This window comes from Antechinus flavipes, chromosome 6 (assembly GCF_016432865.1).
Source record: "Antechinus flavipes isolate AdamAnt ecotype Samford, QLD, Australia chromosome 6, AdamAnt_v2, whole genome shotgun sequence".
Classification (NCBI taxonomy): domain Eukaryota; kingdom Metazoa; phylum Chordata; class Mammalia; order Dasyuromorphia; family Dasyuridae; genus Antechinus; species Antechinus flavipes.
The window spans coordinates 249,975,995-249,998,350 of record NC_067403.1 but is presented as its reverse complement, the minus strand read 5'-3'; the positions used below and the strand labels follow the sequence as shown (position 1 = coordinate 249,998,350).

The 22,356-nt window shown below is 39.1% G+C and overlaps 1 protein-coding gene across 1 annotated transcript in view; it reads left to right on the top strand.

Annotated features, from left to right (window-relative positions):
- The window catches only part of OSBP (oxysterol binding protein), a 38,866-nt gene that overhangs the window by 9,745 nt on the left and 6,765 nt on the right, over positions 1–22,356 (top strand). The window contains exons 4-11 of the mRNA XM_051967235.1: positions 5,919–6,117; positions 6,376–6,478; positions 6,787–6,841; positions 7,068–7,199; positions 9,124–9,369; positions 10,976–11,096; positions 15,942–16,045; positions 17,170–17,265. Of these exons, the coding sequence (XP_051823195.1) occupies positions 5,919–6,117; positions 6,376–6,478; positions 6,787–6,841; positions 7,068–7,199; positions 9,124–9,369; positions 10,976–11,096; positions 15,942–16,045; positions 17,170–17,265 (1,056 nt within the window). The remainder of the gene's footprint in view (positions 1–5,918; positions 6,118–6,375; positions 6,479–6,786; positions 6,842–7,067; positions 7,200–9,123; positions 9,370–10,975; positions 11,097–15,941; positions 16,046–17,169; positions 17,266–22,356) is intronic.

Sequence of the window (22,356 nt, the reverse complement as noted above, 5' to 3'; positions counted from 1 at the left end):
GCTGTACATGTATGTCAGTGCCATCAGAGTCTATCTCCCCAGTTTTTAACATGTGTTGTATGCATAGTAGGAGCTTAATTCATGACATAATCAAATGAATAATGTATATAAAGTATTTTATGAACCTGAAAATATTGTTTAAATGTTAGCTATTATTAAAGGGAGAACATCTCTACACAGATGCTATTCAAAATCTAAATGAAATTTTGCTCTCCATTCTTCAATTATCTTTTCTCTCAATAACATTCTCATTTGTGTATTGTACTCTACGGGGGTTATTATTTCTTCATTTTTTAAAGCTCTGGTAGTTAGGCGCTTGGACATCCCATCAATAGCAATATGGCAAGGCATTGTGGAAGGTACTGGGACCACAGAGATGAACAGCTGCCCAGCCTGGCTCTGAAGAAGGGCCTGTGTTCCATTGTAGGGAATGGGGCCAAGGCCTGGACACAGACCAGTGACATACAAGGTGGGGATTGATTCGGTCACTGGAGAGATCCAGAAAAGAGCTGGAGGGAAATTTTGAGGAGGGAGAAAATCCTTTGAATTGAGGGTGAGGGGATTTGTTAGGGGAAGGCTTCCGGAAGGTGGCAGCATCTAAGCTGAGACTTGAAGGGAGAAAGTAGTCATTTACTTCTGAGATGTATTCTCACCTGTCAGTTTATTTTGCTGGTTATTTTCTCTCCTTGGCCTGCCTTCATCCTTTTCTGATTTGAATACTCTGTAAAATGCATTGGGCTTATTGTCTCTATTCCCTTGATTTCCCACTTAATGATAAATTAGTCTATATATGAATAGTTCCATATTTGTAGCAATGAAATTGAGAAAAAAATATTGAATTGAGAAGCTTTGCCATATCTTTAGACCTCAGTTTTCTAAGTTTTCAAATCTTTCTGTTTTGTTTCTTTGTGGAATAAGGAACCTGGACTAATTGAATTCTGAGGTCCCTTTCAACTCTCATTTTCTTCTTCCAAATTGGTCTAACCAAGATGAAAGTGACCTGACCTCAAGAGATCACACTGAATCCTTTTGTGATCCTGACGTTGGAAGCATCACTCTTTTCTTTTTCTCTCAGTTGTACTTTTAAAATTCTCTCAAGTGAGAAGACTAGAGAAAGAATTTTATCTTAGCACTCCTTCTGGGTTATCCCCAAATCTAGAACTAGTGCTGGCCCCAAACAGCAAACCAAACCCCAAAACATGACCTACTATGGGCATATATTGCCCATTTTCAGTGAGTTTGGCCAGATAGTCTCCCCTGCTTAGTGCAGGGTTCTTCAGCCATAGCTTTTCAGCTCTCTCTGTAAAGAACTTTTTAGAATCCTTACAAAGTGATAAGTCAGTTGCCTAATTTAGCATGGTTCAGTATGATTGATCTGATTTTACAAGGAGATGTTATGGGCCAGAACTTGAAACAAGATACTAAGTGGAATTGAGGAGACAGTGTTTAAATCTCGTTTAGAATTGATTTAATCCTACAACAAATAATGGTTTCTAGTGATATAATGATTGGTATGTATTCAGTGTACAACATATAAGCAAGAAGCTCTCAGGGCCAGAGAGCACTCTCGGAGGCGAAGTCAGATTCATTCCGTCTTCCACCTTTGTGCTGGCTGGAGGCTGAAGAAAGTAGCGGCAAAGGACAAACTGCAAGAGCTCTTGGAACCAAGCAGAGAGCTAGCCCTCTACGAAAGCTAACCGGGCCCAAGGAAAGAGATAAGAAGTAAATGTTTGGATTTTATCAGCTGTCTCTATTTGGAGTGATTATTACTCTGAACTGAAACTGAGGCTGCCTCCAGAAAACCTCCCCAAGAAACCTGCTCCCACAGAGAACCATTATATTATATAAAAGAAGAGAACACCACATTTTGGCACCCTGAACGTGGGACTGACAGGACCCTGATCCAGTGGAAAAACCTCTGATCCTGAATCCAGTAGAAAAGTCTCCTCAACTCAGAAATTAGGGTGAGTACAACAAAGAAATTTTGTTAAGAGTTAAAGTAGAATTTCAGCTAAGATGGGACAGATGTTTAGAAAACAGCCTTCTGTTTCTGTTCAAGGAAAATATTTGGAAAGCATTGTCAGGGTTATGAAAAGCCAAGGTTTGATTATAATTTTGCAGCAGATCACTGAACTTTTTTTTTTAAAATAACTTTTTATTGATACGCATGCCAGGGTAATTTTTTACAGCATTATCCCTTGCATTCACTTCTGTTCCAATTTTTTCCCCTCCCTCCCTCCATCCCTTCCCCCAGATGGCAAGCAGTCCTTTACATGTTGAATGGGTTACAGTATATCCTAGATACAATATATGTGTGCAGAACCGAACAGTTCTCTTGTTGCACAGGGAGAATTGAATTCAAAAGGTAGAAATAACCTGGGAAGAAAAACAAAAATGCAAGCAGTTTATATTCATTTCCCAGTGTTCTTTCTCTGGGTGTAGCTGCTTCTGTCCATCTTTGATCAATTAAAGCTCCCTTTATCGAAGCGATCCACTTCCATCAGAATACATCCTCAAACAGTATCGTTGTTGAGGTATATAATGATCTCCTGGTTCTGCTCATTTCACTTAGCATCAGTTCATGTAAGTCCAGATCACTGAACTTTTAGAAACTGTAAAGCACATATGTCCTTTTTTCTCTACGGAAAAAGAATTGGATCTAGAGGAGTGGAAATTAGTAAGAGAGGATTTTTGTCAATTCTACAATAAAAATGGACCTGACTCAATTTCCAAAGACATACTTAATACATATAATTTAACAACTGGCTTTTGGGAATTTTATAAGTGTTAGAATAAGGAAAAAGAAGAAAGAGCAGGAGGGGGAGGTGTCAACTAAATTAGGTGAAAAGGAGGAAGAATCAGATAAGAATTAAGTATAATTTTGAGTGTGATACTTCACAGCAGGAGAAATTAGATCATTCCACATCTCATGACCCTTCCCCCTCAATTAACCCTTCATGCGTGGAGGAAGGAGGAGGGACAGAGGCAGTAATGCAGTTAGAAGCACCTATTAAGGAGAATATGACAAGATTAGAAGAGGCATTAAGTAAGTCAAAAAATGAAGGAGAAGATGTATCTGATTTTATAAATGCATTTCCTGTGATTGAAGAGCTCGACTCTTCAGGTCAAAAAGGGAGAAGATGCACTCCTTTTAATTTGGAAAAAATTAAGGATTTGAAAAAGGGTTGCACTCTTTATGGGGCTACATCCTCTTATGTTAAGATGTTACTAGATAATTTGTCTTATGAAATCTTAACCCCGAATGATTGGAAATCCAAAACTAGAACATGTTTAGAACCTGGACAAAATTTGTTGTGGCTTTCGGAGTTATGTAGGATTCAAGCCCAACACAATAGGCAAACAGGAGCTGATGTACAAATAGCTTTTGACCAACTAGCTGGTGAAGGTCAGTATGGAAAGAAATCAGAACAGATTTATTATCCCATACCAGTGTATGAGCAAATTTCTAAGGCTGCAATAAAAGCTTGGGGTTCCCTCCCAGGACAAAAAGATCTAGGGGAAGCCTTCACAAAAAGAGAGCAAGGTCCCAATAAACCTTTTGCGGATTTTTGTGGGACGTTTGCAAACAGCTGCCACAAGAACCATTGGAGAAAATGCAGCTACAGAAATAATAACCAGACATTTGGCTAAGGAAAATGCCAGTGAGGTTTGCAAAAGAATTATATGGGGACTAGACAAAGATGCTCCTTTAGAGGAGATCATAAGGCGCTGTGCCACAGTAGGCACAAATGCTTATTATATCCAAACTATGATGAACATGGAAAGACAGGGTCTTTCTTGGCAAAGGAATTCTAGAGAAACTCGTTGATGTTTTGTGGAAAAGTTGGACATTTGAGAGCCCAATGCAGATACAGAGATAGAGTGAGAGGACAGGGTGAGAGAATAAAATCCAAAACCCCATGTCCAAAATGTAACCGAGGCTTTCACTGGGCCTCAGATTGTATAACTGACACAGGGAAATGAGAGGCAGGGCCCAGCTTCAAGATATCAATCAAAAGATGGGTGGGGCATAATGGCAGCTGAGGTTACACCCAGAGAGTCTTTAGAAATTCAGGACTCTGATATGATCAACCAACAGAAAAGCAATCAGGATTACAGTTGGGGAGAATACAGGCCTTTTAACCCAACAGGGCAGTGTCCAGTGCAAACAGTTCCAATGAAATTGCCAGATGATGAGGAGAAATCCCAAAAGTGGTAAAAAGAAGGGAATTAGATAGGTTAACTGCTTGAGGAAGGAAGAGGGTTTGCTTGTATTTCTACAGATGGAGAAGGAATCAGATGGGTGCCAATGAGCCGTATTCACCTTGTCCATCAGAGAGAAACAAAAAGAGAAAAACCTCAAAACAAAGGAGAAGATTTAAGAAACATCTGACACTAAAAGAGCATGACTGACAATGAGACTGTTAAAAAGAACTTTAAAATCTTCAGCTTTCAGTTCTTGAAAACCAGCAGGAATCATTGGATTCCTTGAGATGAATTGTTGATGAGGCTATTGCAGTACTTCAGAGCTTACAGGAATTATTGGATTCTTGGCACATGAACTAATGGGCAGTGAATTCCTTTTGGACTATTTCTAGGACTTATGGACATGTATAATTCTGTATGTTGATTCATGTTATTTGTTACATCACTACTAGTCCGTGTTATATTGCTATGTGCTTATGTAATTATGTGTAATGTAATGAGATAATGTGTAATGCCATATTGATGGATTTATGTATATGTGCTTCAAGTGAGCCCTTTCAGAAACCCACTAATCTGATTTGATTTCCCATTTCCTTTGGTGTTTTCATCTCCTTTCCTGAGATGTCAGGGAGGGTGTGACCACTTTCTTTTTATGGTGTTTTCACTTCTTTTTTGAGCAGTCAGGGAAGGCGTGATCACCTTCTTTTTGGGGTTCTCATCTCCTTGAGAAGTCAGGGAGGTCATGACCACCTTATGTTCTAAATCAAAAGAAAGTGGGAGATGTTAGAATCCTTACAAAGTGATGTCAGTTGCCTAATTTAGCATGGTTCAATATGACTGATCCAATTTTACAAGGAGATGTTATGGGCCAGAACTTGAAACAAGGTAATAAGTGGAATTGAGGAGACAGTGTTTAAATCTCGTTTAGAATTGATTTAATCCTACAACAAATAATGGTTTCCCAGTGATATAATGATAGGTGTGTACTCAGTGTACAGCATATAAGCAAGAAGCTCTTAGGGCCAGAGAGCACTTTGGGAGATACAGAAGCCCACATGCCCACTCTCGGAGGCGAAGTCAGATTCATTCCGTCTTCCACCTTTGTGCTGGCTGGAGGCTGAAGAAAGCAGAGGCAAAGGACAAGCTGCAAGAGCTCTTGGAACCAAGCAGAGAGATAGGCCTCTAAGAAAGCTAGCCGGGCCCAAGGAAAGAGATAAGAAGTAAATGTTTGGATTTTATCAGCTGTCTTTATTTGGAGTGATTATTACTAAGAACTGAAACTAAGGCTGCCTCCAGAAACCTCCTCAAGAAACCTGCTCCCACAGAGAACCATCTTATATTACAAAAAGGAGGGAACACCACAAGAACTGATTACTTTTGTCATCTTTTTGTCATTTGCTATGTGGTCGCATCTGCAGGGATAGATGTCATCATTTGTGATGTCAGAAGTCCCATGGGCAGGCTTTCTATTCACTTGGTCTTTCTTTGGACCTTGTGACCACAAGAGTATTAACAAATAGAATCTCTGGCTGAAATTTCTCTTCTCCTGAATTTGACCTCGATTGTGGTGGGAAAGTGACTGTCATTGATCCTAGGGAATAGTCATCCACCACAACTGGCCAGGGTAAAGTTTCTCAGCTGAAGAGTCCTTTATTCAGTGGGGCTCTTAGGAGATCAAATGAATGACCCACATCCGTTCTGTTGCCATCCAGGCCTGTAGGGATTTCCTGATGTTGGCCCAGACGCATAGCAAGAAGTGGCAGAAGTCTCTGCAGTATGAGAGAGACCAGCGCATCCGCCTGGAGGAGACTTTGGAGCAGCTGGCCAAACAGCATAACCACCTGGAGAGGGCATTCCGAGGCGCCACAGTGCTGCCGGCAAGTGCCCCTGGCAGCGCGGGCTCCGTGAAAGGTAAGCCGTGGAGGCCCCCTGGCCTCTTGTTTCACTTGGGGGCTGCCTTCTCCTACCAGGACACAAAGCTTCCACTCCTTGGGCCCAGGGCCACTGCCCCATTCCCCTGGTTTGCCAACTCCACAGTGACCTCCAGCAGGCTGGCCTCTGCCTTTGTTTTGTTTTCTTGTACCCGCTTGCTGTGTATGGTTGGCATTTAAGAATGCTCAGGATATTGGGAAAATGAAGCTAGAGTTCAGCCTGGCCTTCCCCTTGCAGATCAGATCTGTTCTGGCAAAGGAGATATGAGTGATGAAGATGATGACAATGAATTCTTTGATGCTCCCGAGATCATTACCATGCCTGAGAACTTGGGCCACAAGTAAGTTCATCTGGGCTCTCCACCCCTGTGGGCCCCCAAACCTCTAACCTGGAGGTCAGAGGTCCGGTTCGTCTTGATGTTTGCTACCAGGAGCTGGGCCGGGTCCTTTGGTGAGTGGTGGGCTGTCTGCCAGCTCGGTGTGCAGAAGGGCATCACTGCGGCCCATTCTCTGCCCAGTACTATTATTGTTAGTCTTTAGGAGATGTCTGCAGTCCAGCAACCAATGTGCTTTTGAAAGATAATGCCCCAAAGGAGAACTTGACAGTTCTGATCTTGGTCTAATTCTCATGCTTTTTCCATTCATTCAGAAGGACTGGCAGCAATATCAGTGGGGCCAGCAGTGACATCAGCCTGGATGAACAGGTAGTTTGCCACTGTGAGAAGGGTCATTAGCAGGTGTTGGGAAGAGACACGGTTCTTGGTGGGGTTTTTTGAGAGGAACTCTAGATGGCAGCTCATTTGAAAAGAACTAGGACAAATACAGAGTTTCACCTTTGGGTTTTGTTTTGTTTTTTCCCCAGGCTAGGGAAGAGGGTTTTTGTTTGTTTGTTTTTTGGGGATAATTTCCTGGATCTTCTCTTGCCCTCAGTATAAACATCAACTGGAAGAGACAAAGAAGGAGAAAAGGACGCGAATTCCCTATAAGCCAAACTACAGCCTCAATTTATGGAGCATAATGAAGAATTGTATTGGAAAGGAACTCTCCAAGATCCCAATGCCGGTGAGGCTGTGGTGGTGCGGGTAGACAGGCCTTGGGTGGGAGGGCTTTGACCCCTGACGGTCTGGGCAGATGGCACAGTGCCAGTTCCAGCTGCAGCACTTTGGCTGAGTTGCTTGATTTCTCCAAGCCTCAGTTTTCTCCTTTAGAAAGTGGGAATAGGAATTGTTATATTAGCTCCCTAGCCAGGCTGTGGTAAAGAAAGCAATTTGTAAAGCTAAAAGGACCCTAGAAATATGAGTGCTTGTGACTGTCAGCTGAATGCAGTTCTGAGAGGCTCTTGTGTATTAGCCTGAAGGCTAGATTTGTGGGCAACAGGGACTGGTGGCAGCCTTGCTGGGGTTTCCTTTGCACGGGCAGTATCATGGATTCAGAGCTTGAAGGGCATCTAGACGGCACCCAGTCTTATCTCCTCTTTTCAGGAAGAGGTGATCGAGCCTGGGGATAAACAGGGAGTGAGAAAGAGTGGAGCAAAGGGGAGAGCCCAGGACTTCTGATGCCACATTTAGTTCTGCTTCCATTCTCTCCCTGCACAGTGAGATAGTAGAGGTGCAGGTGGCTGCTGATGGTTTTGTTGTTATTCCATTCAGAGCAGCTCAATGATTCCTTTGTGCCGAGTACTCGGTGAGGTAGGAGCTTACAGAGATGAAGCACATATTTCTTAACCTTGGGGTTTACATTCAACCTTGGGGGAGGATCAAAGGGAAAGTGTAACTGTATTTCTACAAATAAGCGCAAGACAGTATAGGGTAGCGTAATGGGGTAGATCACCTAAAATAAGGACTAGTCTTCCTTGAAAATTTTGAAATGACCTCTCCTTGGGAACAGTTGTTTTTGATCCTCCCCTCCATTCGTTCCAGAACCCTTGTTTCCATAGCCATAGAAGCAGAGGAGAAAACTCAGAGGTTTAGAGCCTGGGTTCTGTAGCAGGAGATGGGAAGAAGCTGTTCAGAAAGAAGGGACCTCCTTCTTTTCATAAGCGTGAGCAATGCTTGTGCAATTCAGTGGATCAGAGTTTGGGCTTCATCATAACTTTTCAAAGTTCTGCCATTGTGGAAGGGTTATTGGGCTCTCATTAACTAGCATTCATTTATTTTTGGTTGAGATCATCTCCAATGAGGGAATCTGAATTGGGGAGGAATCAGAGGAACATGCTGGGAGAGTGTAGAGTATGGCGAAGGAGAGTAAATGGGAGCTTTGCCTTTCCAATAGAGACTAATAAGGTAGAGTCCAAGGACTGGAAGCTAGGAAAGACCATCTATAGAGGGGGCAAGTGCAAAAAAAAAAAAGGGAGCATGCCCAAGGGAAATCCCACTTTGAAATTTTGCCCAGCACTGGCCTCGGATTAGAAACTGTATTCTTCCATGTACTTGGTGGACCATGTCATCACTTATTTCTAGCACTCAGAGCTTTGGCTAGGACTATATAGCTTAGTCACATTATGAGATTAATAGACGTTAGTCGGCCAGACTGGAAAACTAAGTTCCATTTCTAACATTGTTTCTATGAGAAAATGCAGACATCTAAAGAGCCAGCTTCTTTTAAAGCTACAGAAACAATTTAAGAGGTCCCATAATGAGCTGGGAACTTCCTGTACCTAAAATTAAGTCAATTTAGATGCTTGAAAAAAACTCCTCCTCTTCCCAAGCTCTGCAGGGGTGTTCAAGTAGAAATCTTTACCTTTCACCTGCTGTGAATCCTGGCTCCCTTCCCAGGAGAGAGGGGATATTGATTTGCAAGGCTGATCTCAGAGACGAAGCCTGGGCCAAGAGACTCCTTTATTGACTTGCTCCATCAATTTGATCAAAGTATCTTCATTTCCTACTTTATAGAAACTGCGTAGATGTTTTTGGTATTTTAGTGCCTTGGTAACAGGCTCTTATGGATGTGTTGAATAAATTTGGCATTTTGCTTCTTTTCCTGTTAGGTGAACTTTAATGAGCCCCTGTCCATGCTCCAGCGTCTCACTGAAGATTTAGAGTATCATGAACTATTAGACCGAGCTGCAAAATGTGAGAACTCTCTAGAACAGTTGTGCTACGTGGCAGCTTTCACCGTGTCCTCCTACTCCACTACTGTCTTCCGCACTAGCAAGCCATTTAACCCACTCCTGGGAGAGACCTTTGAGCTGGACCGACTTGAAGAGAATGGTTATCGATCCCTGTGTGAACAGGTAAGGAACCTCCTAGAGAAAGTTCAGGATGTTGGAGCCCTTATGGTAGCCTCTTTGTGTGGAAGAAAAAACCTTCATAGTTAGTGGAGTGACTTGCCTGCTTGTGATCCAGACTTTCAGAAATACTTGCTGTATCCTGTTGGATTTTTCCCTTTCAAATGTGATTGTTGATAGTCTCATGGCTTCATTTGTTCTCCCGGACTACAGTAATCTGTATCCAGAGATCCCTTCCAGCATGTATACTCTTTTCCCTGTTCTGATATCCTTCTAGGTTCTTGAAATTCTAATGTTCTTTATTCCAAGGTGCCATCCAACACTGATTTTTTGTCTTTGAGACTGTCTGCCTGCCCAGGGGGAACCAAGAATCCACAGGCACTTGCTGCAGTCTCCTCATTGTACCTTTCCTAGGTCTCTTTTTTTAGCATTCCTTTATGCCTTGTCTCCCCTTATTAAAATAGAAGAAATAATAAAATATTAAAATAGGGACTCTTTGTATTTGTATTCCAGAGCCTTAGTGCAGTGCCAGGTACATAGTAGATGCTTAATAATGCTAGGGACATATGCTTATAAGCATCAGGAGTAGTTTTGATGGTTGCCTTTTGGCAATCTGGTATAGTGCCCCTGGGTAGGCAGACCCTCTTAGCTGGGCTAGCAGGACCCTTGGAGTGAGACAGGAACAGCATATCCTGATCAAGTCAAATGGCCGCTACCTTATCTGCTGTCTAAAAATTCCAGACCATGAAACCAAGAATGAGCATCTCCCCCTTCCCTGCCACCTGCCCAGACCACCAGACTTGCTTCCAGTTCAGTCTCCCTCCTTTCCCTCTAGTGGGCAGTCTGGATAGGAGAAATCATTGTTGAGAAGAGACTACGTGCTAGGTGTAGCTACCACCCCTCTCCACCCCACCCCTGGCAATCCTATGTCTAGCCTAGCTCTCCAAAGAGGTGACCATCTTGGCCCCTATCTCCCATTGAACCCTGATGGAGATGGCCCAGGACCCCGTGCCCCGGAGCTTTGGCAGTGACAGTGCTAGCGGCCCAGGGCCTTCAGCTGTCAGTCTGGAAGCTGTTTCTGCTGGTTTTGCAGTCACAGTTGCTGATGATGCAGAAAAGGACATTCTTGTCATCAAATCTTTGCCCGTCAAATGGTTTGACATCAGAAACTGAAGAGATTTTATCAGTGGAACCAACTTTAAGAAAGGGACCCTGCCATCTGCTTTGCTGCTGCACGCTAAAGATCATGGAACCTTTTCCTCTGTCTGACAACTGACAGATGTGTTTTTTCACCTGAATATAACAGGAATTCATTGAGAGCATGGGCCATCTTATTTTTCTGTATCTCCAGCCTTAGCACATTGAAAGAACTTAATAAATGTTTCAATCATTCAAAGGACTTTGGACCAGGAATTAGGAGATTTGAGTTCTCATCTTGACCATTACCAACTGCTGGCTTTGTAAGCTTGGACAAAGTATTTCAGTGTCATCTCCTGAAAAAAATGATGAATTGGATTAGATGTTTTCTAAGATCCTCACAGCACGAAAATCATAAAGGGAAGTTTTCCCCCTTTCATTTCTTTTTCCATTTTAAAATCTGTCTTTTCTTAAGGTGAGCCATCATCCTCCTGCTGCTGCACACCATGCTGAATCCAAAAATGGCTGGACATTACGACAAGAAATCAAAATCACCAGCAAGTTCCGTGGCAAATATCTGTCCATCATGCCCCTTGGTAAGTACACCTCTGGAGGCATCTCAAATGAGAGAATGTATGGAAAACACTTTACAGGTGGCAAAGAACTCTATAATTGCTTCTAGAATGACTCTGGAATGCTTATTCCAAGTTTGGTCAAAGACTGAAGCGCTAAAAGTTTCAAGTCACTTTTTTTGTTAGGGGAGAGAGCCAGCTCTTCATCTGCCCCAAATAAAATCGCTTCTTGGGTAAAGAAAACAACTCTTATCATTATTAAGGTTAATACTTTTATATTATTGTCATTTTTATTTTCCAATCTTGGTAATATGTTAAGGCTCTTCAGTTTTGCTCAAAATCTTCCATTATAAAGCAGTTTCTTAGAAATGTTTATGGTAGCTAGCTTTCCACTGTTTACTCTGAACCCTAAGGCTATAGAGTAGCAAAAAAATTTCTCTCTAAGCTGATAAAGAGTTCCTAACCCCTTCTTTAGAGTGGTAACTCCCTACTACAGGCCTCCACATGAGAGTCTTCTTGAGTGCTTTACACAGGGATAGATACCTTCTGGATTCAGGTCCAAATGAACTTGAGCAGGACCTGTAACAGTTGGCCCTTAAGAGTCTGTCTTCTGGATGAGGTGAGTTTGCTCAATATCTACCATATGTAGGCTTAGTTCATTTCTGTCAGGCCCTTTAGCTTTTGTCCTCTTTGTAGCATGCTTCAGGAAAGTGGAAAAGGGGTTTTAAAAAGCTTTATTATTATATGATTGGATCTTTAACCTGTTTCTATTTTCTGAATTTTTAGAGTACTATTTGGCTCATGACTTTGTAGCATATGCCATATCTGCTCATTCAGTTTTATACAATTAATAAGCTAGGCTGTAGCTGGTTCCTGAAAGAGTTAGGTTAGAGCCCACAGCTTTCGATGTCACATCTTCTCTCCGAGGGACTGTCCCACCCCAGCCCCTGTTTCTGCCTCTCAGAGAGTTGCTGTTTAGTCCTGAAGGATGGTAGCATGGCTAGTTATGCTATCTCCAAACTTCCACGAAGACTTTTCTTTAGTGTCTTTTTCCATAGATTTGATAGTAGATTTACAAACTTGCCTTTCCATTAAAATCAACCAGATATGTATAAAGTGCCAGCTGTGTGTAAGCTACTTGTGCTGGATACTGAGAACACAAAGAAAAGAAAATCGCTCCTTTAAGGAGTTTATATTTTACTTCAGAATATTATGTGTAAATAGGTGAAAAATGGAAGAGAAGAGAGAGAAAAATAGTGACTTTGGCTGCATAGAAAAAGCTTTTTGACCCTGAAATGAGCCAAGATTAGGATTCTTGGAAGCCCAGTGGTTCGGGAGGGAGGCACATAAGGGGTGCTAGCACAGAGCTGGAGGGCTGAGTTTGGAGGACCAGAAGCCAGCATGTTTGGTGGGCCGTGGAGTGCAGGGGGAGAAGCCTTCGAAGTAAACCTGGCAAGATAGGTGGGTGCTAGACTGTGAAGGGCTCTACAGGCTGGCATGAGGAGTCTGTATTTTAACTGAGGGAACAGTAGGAAGCCAATGAAAATTTTTGAGCAGAGGAGTCTAGCTCTGTGCTTTAGAAAGATTGTTTTGGCAGCTGTGTGTAGGACAAAGGGAGAAAATGGAAACAGTGAGACTCATTAGAAGATTCTTGCAATAGTTTATGTAAGAGACGTGTATCTGAACTGGAATGATGGCAATGAAGTAGGAGAGAATGAGATGGTGCTATGAGTGTTGAATTTACCAAGCCAGTGTCAGGTGAAGGAGAGGGAAGGTGCCACAATGATTCTGAGGTGGTGTTCCTGATGACTGGAAAGTTGCTGGGTCCTTGGGAGAAAGAGAACCAGAGAAGGATATCTAGTTTTGGACACTTTGAACTGGAATTGAATATGGCGTCTTCCAGTAGAAATGCTCAGGAGGGAGTATTGATAGAAGAATCATTTGAATAGAAATGATCATTGATCTCATGGAAACTGGTGGAAACCCCTTATATGTGACTGGAGTAAAATGAAGCTTTTGAGGAGTTGAGATGCACAGATCTGGAGACTAAGATGTATATGTTTTGTTTTATTTTTAAATTAAATTGTATCTTATTTTCAAACAAGAATCTGGATTCAAATGAGAATTCTCTTTCCCATCTCTAATTGATTGTGAGTTACTTGAGAATAGGGACTGTCTTGCCTTTCTTTGTGTCCTCAGCTATGTTAGCATAGTGTTTGACACATAGTAGTTGCTTAATAAATGTATAATGAAATGCTGACATTTCAAGAAGACAATGTTTTCAAGAAAACGATAGTTTTCACTTCCCAAAATTGGAGTCGGGGAACCTGTGTTCAGATCCTAGCTCTATCACTTCATAATTTAATACCGGTGTGACCTTGGACAAATCACTTACTATCTCTAGACCTTACGTTTAAAGTGAAGGGGTCAATCAGTATGCCAAAAAAAAGTTAATATGGGTAAATTATTTAGAAATAAAGGGGAAAATGAAATAAATAAATCAGAGTAACATTGAAAATTTTATCTCAGATCTATGGATAAGAAAGAATTTGGGACCAAATGAAATAGTGAGGATCACAGGAAGTAAAATGAATAATTTTGATTACATGAAATTAAAGTTATCATATACCAGTTGTATACCAGTACAGCCAAAATTAGAAGGGAAATGGGTGGGATGGGAGTGGTTTGTAGCAGATTTTTCTGATAAAGGTTTCATTTTCCAACTGTATAGGGAACTGAGCCAAATTAATAAAAATAAGAGCAATTCCCCAAATGATAAATGGTCAAAGGATGTGAACAGGCAGTTCTCTGATGAAGAAATCAGTTATTTGTAGTCCTATGAAAAAATGCTCTAAATCACTGTTGATTAGAGAAATGCAAATTAAAACCCTTACACCTGTCAGATTGGTTAACGTGACAGAAAAAGAAAATGATGAATGCTGAAAAAGATGTGGAAAAACAAGGGCACCAATTCACTGATGGTGGAGTTGTGAACTTATCTAAGCATTTTGCTGAACAATTTGGAACTATGTCCAGAGAGGACTATAAAAATGTACATACCCTTTGACCTATCAATACCACTATTATATCTTTATCTCAAAGGGATCAAAGAAAAAGAAAAGGACCTATTGACACCAAAATATATATAAGCAGCTCTTTTAGTGATTGTAAATTGGAAATTGAGAGGATGCCCATCTGTTGGGGAGTGGTTGAACAGGTTGTATATGATTATGATGGAATACTATTGATCTAAAAGAAATGACAAAGGGATAGTTTCAGGGGAAACCTGGGAAGAATTGTATGAACTGATACAAAGTAATATGAGCAGAACCAGGAGAGCACTGTGCACTTAAAAGAATACTGTAATGAGAGGAAAGAATTTAGTTATTATGATCGACAGATTCCAAAAGACAATTCCAAAAGACCCATGATGAAAAATGTTATCTATCTCCAGAGTGAGAACTGATCAACAGATTGAAACATTTTTCTTGCTCTTTTAAAAAACAGGGCTGACGTGGAAAATGTAGAGATAGTTTATCCCTTGCCTTCTCAATGAGTGGCAGAGGGGTAGGTGGGAAAGATTCGAAATTCAAAATTAAAAAAAAAAAATGAATGTTAATAAAACAGAGGGTTGAAGTAGAGGACACCAAAGCTCTCTTTCAACTCAAATTTATCAAACTATGAATTTAGTTTTGGGACCTTGTACTTTAGAACTGGGGAAGCTAGTTGGCACAATGGATAGAGTGCCAGATCTAGAATCAGGAAGATCCATCTTGCTGCATCAGATCTGGATAGTAATTAGTTGGTTGACCTTTGGGCAAGTCACTTAACCAAGTCTGTTTACCTGAGATTCTCATCTGTAAAATGAGCTGGAGAAGGAAATGGCAAAACATTTCAGTATCTTTACCAAGAGGACCTCAAATGGGGTAATGAAGAGTTAGATACACTAAAAATGACTGAACAACAAATGTCACCCACCAGAACTGCCTCTGTAATTTAGCTACATCTTCACCAGGTGGCAGTAGTATATCTTAGCCAATTGGTCCAAGTCCAAAGATTTCACTGTATTATATGAGGAGATTAGTACTTTTCTCGTTCTCTTTTCTGCCCGGTTCTTACCTTTTCATAATATTGAAAAATAAATTTCATAGAAAATCAGAAAACTTTAGTTTTAGCTGTGTGCCTTCCATTAACAGGTTGTGTGACCAAAATCAGCCCATTCCCCCCTCTCTCTTATTTGGGAAAGGTGAAGAATGGATCAAAGTATCTTCAAAGGTCCCTTTTGGCTAGATAAGCAAAAACTTATGAAATCCAGAGGAGGAGGAAAAAGAGGAGACAGGGTGATAAATAGATGACATGTTTTGTTCGTGGTCACATGCCAATAGCAGGGCTATAATTAGAAGTCTTCTGTTATCTAAAAGTGTTGTGCTCTTTCTGCTGCTGTACACTGACTTCTTGAACTGTTGGATTTCTTCTGGCCCTTTTCAGTACTTTTGACATTCAGAAATGTCTATACGGAAGCAAAGTTGCTTAAAAAAAAAAAAGTTAGTGTGTTTTATTTAATTTCCACTTCTGTTGTGAGTAGCTTTTAGTCAAGATGTATAGATTGTCAAGAGATTTTTCAGCAGATTGTATTTCATTTAGTTAACTGGTACCTATGGTACATTTCTCATCGAGCTCCTGTTTGCATGGTTGTTAGACAAAATTCATCATAATAGCAAGATATCTGTCCATAAGATGATAATATTCTCCTAAAGAACAAATTAGAAAAGCAGAAAAGCTTGTCAGTGGCAGGAAAATGCTCAGATTTCCTTTCCATGACATTTATCTATTATTTGGCTAGTTATCTGTGTCTCCCTCTCCCTCCAGGTAGCATCCATTGTATCTTCCATGCCACTGGTCATCACTACACTTGGAAAAAAGTTACAACGACAGTGCACAACATTATTGTGGGCAAATTGTGGATAGATCAGGTAAGCTGAGATGCCCACAGAGGCCATCTGCTTAGGTGCACCTTTGCAGAGAACTAGGAAAAGTAAATAAGATTGGCCCACAAAATTTCTCTTAGTTAATTTGTTAGAGATGGCAAAGTACATAAAAACCATTGCTTCTCACTGATATGGATCAGAAATGATTCACAGCTCAGAACTGGGAAGGAAACCCTGGATCTGCATTTTGATTCAGTCACTAATTAACATAGTAATTTTAGACAAATCGTTTGATCCTTCAGTCTCTTATCTCTCTGTAAAACAAGAGGGTCTGACTTGCATGGATTTAAAATTTTTTTCAAGTCTAACCCTACTATGTACTGATAACTATGCTAGAATTCTTATTATAAAATTCATTCATTAAGCAAATATTGATTGAAAGTATATAATGTGCTAGACACAGTCCAGGAGTGCAAAGGTGTATGTATGTGACATGGGTCCTGGTCTCAGTGAGTGTCTACTCTGATTGAGGCAAGCTGTGAAGAAATGAAATTTGAATAAAAATATAAGCTAGCAGGATAGTATGTGCTGTGAGGAAATATGTGATTCAGTGTTATGTGGGAAGTTAAGCTCTCTGTGGGTTGGAATGGTCAGGGAAGACTTCTTGGAGGAATGACCAATTTCCTCAAGCTTGGCTGGAGGTGGGTAGGATTTGGGTGGGTTGATAGTCTGAGTGAGCACAGGCTATGAAGGTGGGAAATGAGTAGGATGTCTGCTGGGATCAATAAAGTCTAGTTGGATGAGGGTGTAGAGGAAGGTTAAAGGGAATGGAGAGTACATGTAGCAGAGGTGGCTACAAAATGTCATTGTTGTGAAAACAAGTTTGGAAACCTCAGATATCACCGTAATCGGGAAATCTTTGCCACAAGCTACATTATGTCACCTTTAAACTATGGATAGACAGTATAGGATGGGTATTTTGTCATATCTCCTGGCTATATAAAGGACTCCGTCTCCTCTCCAAAGTGACTTAGGTGGGAAACAGTAGTTGATTAGTTCTGGAATTTGCAGGTTGAAGAAATGAATGGGAATTAAATTTAGTATTTGACATGTGCCCCAAGAACCTGAATCTCAGTAAAAGCAAACCCTTATTTCTCCCCCCCTCATAGTCTGGCGAGATCGACATTGTGAATCACAAGACAGGAGACAAGTGCAATCTCAAGTTTGTTCCGTACAGCTACTTTTCCCGAGATGTGGCCAGGAAGGTAAGAGAAGTGAGAATCAGAATTATTCCATGAGCTCCTTTGTGTGGATAACCTTTTTTACTGGTACCTATGATACTTTGTCTTTCTGTTTTTTCTGGAAACTTCTGCATTGATCATTTTCTCTCCTGATCTTTCTCCCCAACCAGGTGTTCTTTCTTTGTTGAGACTGTTCTTTTAAAGGTCACCATTAGATTTATAATATAGTTTAGTATCAGCTACTGCTGAATCTACTTCCTTTACATCTTTTTACCCCTGATTTCTTGCAAGTTCCTGACTTTTTGTTCTTGTAAATAAACTTTATCATTTTTCTAACTTGATAAAATAAATTTTTGGTAATTTAATTGGGATGATATTGAATAGATTAGTTAGGTAAAATTGTCATTCTAAAAAATTCTATTGGCTTTACTTACTCATGAACAGTAAGTGATTATTTCACTTATTTAGATTTGAGTTTATTTGTGTAAAAAATGTTTTATGTTTCTGTTTATATTGTTCCTGTGTCTTTTTTGGCAGGTATTTACTCACGTATTTTGTACTATTTAGGTATTTTAAGTGGTCTGAAACAGTATTGAATGCTATTGCTGGCACATAGTAGAATTGCTCCGTTTTTCACTTTTGAGTAAATCAGTTTTAATTTTAATTTTGTCTGAGGTCATTATTACTATCTCTGCCTTTTTTGCATGAAGAACTCTACTCCTGCCTTTTATTTTCATTTTTTTATGTTTCCTGAAAGCAACATTGTTGAATTCAAATTTTTAATCTGCTATTTTCATTTTATGGGTAAATTCATCCCATTCACATTCTAAGCTACAATTACTTGTATATTTTCCTTCTATTTTTTTCTTCATTGTCCTCTTTACCCTATCCTTCCTCCCTTCTCTGCTTTACTTCTATTCACTACCTTGCCTTGTTGTTCCTTAATCTGCTCATTCCTCTAAGAGTCTCTCCCTTATCCTGTCCTCCCACCTTATCCCCATGCCCTCTTGTTTCTTTCTGAATTTAGAAGACTTTTATATTTTTCCAAGGTACATATATTGTTCTCTCTTTAATCCATTCCCGATGAGAGTGAAGTTCCAGTACTACCCACTCTTCTCATACTAGTTTCCTCTGAATCAATTTGTCTTTTTGTGCTTCATTTATATGAAATAAATACTCCTTTTTATCTTTTTTTTTTTTTAAGAATCACTCCATCTTACTCAGTTCAGCCCATGCCTTTCTTTCAAACTACCCAAATAATGATGACGATCATAAGAGCACTACTAATATTTTCACATATAGGAAGTAAACAATTTGTCTTGAGTCACTTACAGTTGGTCAATTTACCTTATATACTTCTTTTGGATTTTAGATATAGACTTTTCACTGGGTTTTTTTGTTACAAAAACCTGACTGTCTTTTAATTTGTTAAATGCCCTTTTAAAAAAAAATAAAATTCAGGATTATATTTTGCTGAGTAATTAACTCTTGGTCATAACTTCAGCTCTTTTGCTGTAAAGTATATAGTATTTCAAGATCTAAAGCCCTTCAACATGGTAGCTGTTAGATGCATAATCCTTATCATAGCTCCATGATATTTAAATTGTTTTTTTTTTTTCTCTTGTTTCCTTTATTTTCTTCCTGATCTGGGAGTTTTCAAACTTCCTCCTGGGTTGTCTTTCATATGGTGATGACTGAATTTTCTATTTCTACTTTGTCTTCTTGTTCTAGAACTTCAGGGCAATTTTTTTAAAATAACTTTTTATTGATAGAACGCATGCCAGGGTAATTTTTTACAGCATTATCCCTTGCACTCACTTCTGTTCTGATTTTTCCCCTCCCTCCCTCCACCCTCTCCCCTAGATGGCAAGCAGTCCTTTACATGTTGAATAGTTTACAGTATATCCTAGATATAATATATGTGTGTAGAACTGAACAGTTTTCTTGTTGCACAGGGAGGATTGGATTCAGAAAGGTAGAAATAACCCGGGAAGAAAAACAAAAATGCAAGCAGTTTATATTCATTTCCCAGTGTTCTTTCTTTGGGTGTAGCTGCTTCTGTCCATCCTTGATCAATTGAAACTGAATTAGCTTTCTTTAACAAAGAGATCCACTTCCATCAGAATACATCCTCAAACAGTATCGTTGTTGAGGTATATAATGATCTCCTGGTTCTGCTCATTTCACTTAGCATCAGTTCATGTAAGTCTCAGGGCAATTTTTCTTGGTAATTTCTTGTAATATTGTATCAGGATTCTTTTTTTAATTGTAATTTGCAAGTAGTTTGACTATTCTTATATTCTTTGTCTTTGATCTCTTTAAATTAAATTGTTTTTCTGATGAGATATTTCACTTTGGGTTGTTTTTTTTTTTCATTCTTTTGATTTTGTTTTATGATTTCTTGGTGTATTAGAAAATCATTAGCTTCCCCTTGCCCAATTCTGGGTTTCAAGAAATTATATTCCTAAATTTCTGATTCTCTGTTTCTAATTGGTTGACTTTTTTCCCATAATTTTCTTAATTTTCTTGGATTGTTCTTATATTTCTTTATTATCAACTTTGTCAATCTGATAGTACTTCAGAATTGTAATTTGCATTTCTCTAGTTCTTAGAGATTTAGAGCATTTTAATATGACTATTGATTTGGATTTCTTTCCCTAAAACTTCCTATTCAGATCCTTGCTCCATTTGTCACTTGGGTGATAGCTTTTATTATCTGAGCACTTAGCACATTATCTGATCTGGCCCATAGCAGATGCTTCATAAATGCCTACTGACTAAATTAGATTCAATTACTTATATATGTTCAGAAAAACTTATTGCAAAGATTTTTCTTGGTCAACTTCCCTTCTTAGCTTCATTGAATTTATTTGTGCAAAAGTTTTAAAATTGCATATAATCACAATTGTTTGTTTTATCTTTTTTTGATCTCCATTCTTGTCTCCTCATGAACTCTTTCTATATTCATATATTTAAGAGGTAATTTCTTCTTTCTTCCTCTGATTTAAAGTCTCCCTATTTCTAAGTATCTGCTTAACAACTTCACTGGCATGTCCCATTGGAATCTCAAGTCCAGCATGACTAAAATAAGTCACAATTTTCTTTTCAGAACTTGTTCTTTCTCCTAACTTATCTATTTCTTTAGATGATGTTTTCTTCTCAGTCACCCAGGCTTAAAAACTCAGTTGTCTGTCTTTTCTCTCCCTCATCCCTCACATCCAGTTGAGTAGGTTCTGTCATTTCACTTTGAAATACCTCTTTCAGACATCTCATTTCCTCTTTCTTACCTGACACCCTCTAAATATTTGGAAGAACTTGAAGGTCACTGGTATCACCTGAACTCAGTTCATCTTTTCTACAGCTGCCAAATTTATCTTCTCAGGATACAAGCCCAATGTTGATATTCTTCTGTTGAAAACATTTTTGTTACTTCCCACTGACTATGGTAGAAAATACAGACTCTTTAACCTTCTGTTTTCATTCCCACACAGTCTGGCTTCAGCATGCATCTCCAAATTTATTTTGTGGTACTCCGCTTCACTCAATCTACACTCCAGCAAAGCAGGACTTCCTGCTTCCCTGTCTTATTTAAATGTAAGCTTGAGGGAAGGTACTTTTTCGTGTGTCTTTATCTGTAGCACTTAACCCAGAGTCTCCAATTTAATAAATGCTTGTTGGCTTGCCTTGTCCTGCTTTCTCTTGGTGCTTTTCTGAGCGCACCTTCTATCAGGGCTGAATTAAAATAGAATTCCTCTCCCTTTCTTCAATCAGCTTTGCAATATATATGCTGATGAAATGTTCCTTCTTCTTCCACGACATCTTCCTTAACACCCTTGCACATAATCTGCCCTTTCCAGCATCTCACTGAAGCGATTACCCCCTTCTTGGTCTATCATGCTACTCTTGCCTGTGCATTTGTTATAATAATTCACCATCTTATAATTAGTCCTATATATGTCTAATCCCAAACAAGGTAAATTTTGTGAGATCTAAGGTGAAGTGATTTAAATTTATCTTTATATCCTAACTAGCAGAGTACCATATATATGGTTGATGTGAGATACATTAAGTAATTTTTAAAAATCATTTTGAAGGGGGCAGCTAGATGGTGCAGTGGCTTAGAGTACCAGCCCTGAAGTGAGGAGGACTTGAGTTCAAATCTGGCCTCAGACACTTAACACTTCCTAGGTATGGGACCCTGAGCAAGTCACTTAACCCCAATTGCTTCAGCAAAAAAAAAAAAAAAAAAAAAAAAATTCATTTGAAGATGAAAAATAAGGAATTCTTAACTTAGGACACATTAACTTAAATTTTTTTTTTTTTTGACAAAAAATAGCTGGTCTAGAATTTAGAGCAGTGGTGGGGGAAGGGTGGAGGAGAGAATTTGAATGAAGAAGCAATGATTTTCTAGACGTTAGTATTAGTTTGGTACTAGTAGAAAAATTAAAAGGTGGATGTATCTGTAGAACATACTAGATGAGGAAGAATCAAAAACAATTGGACTATTGAATAAGAGCTGGAAAAACTGGAAAAGTTTGATAGAAATTAGGCTATACCAAAATAACTGTATGGATATTGTATTTAACATAAACTTTAACATATTTAACATGTATTGGTCTACCTGCCATCTCAGGGAGGGGGTGAGGGGAAGGAGGGTAAAAGTTGGAACAGAAGATTTTACAAGGGTCAATGCTAAAAAATTACCCATACATAGATCTTGTAAATAAAAAGCTATAATAATAATATAAATATTATTTTACTAATAATATATTAATAATTATTTTATTTTATTTTTGTTTGTTATTCATTATTTCTATATTTCTATATTATATAATTATATACCAATACAAAAATATATTATTTATTAATTATATATTAATATAATAAAGTGATAATTGTATCAATAATGATGATAAATATAATAAATCATAATATAATAATTTTAAAAAGAAAAATGAAAGAAAAAGAAAAAAAAAGAAATTAGGCTATAGTAACATCTTATATTGAACTAGCTCAAAATGGATGTGCCCTGAATTAAAAATCACAGCACAAAAATAAATAAGGGAAAAGGTCGTTTACCTTTTTCAGTTATGGTCAAGGATTGAATTCTTAAGA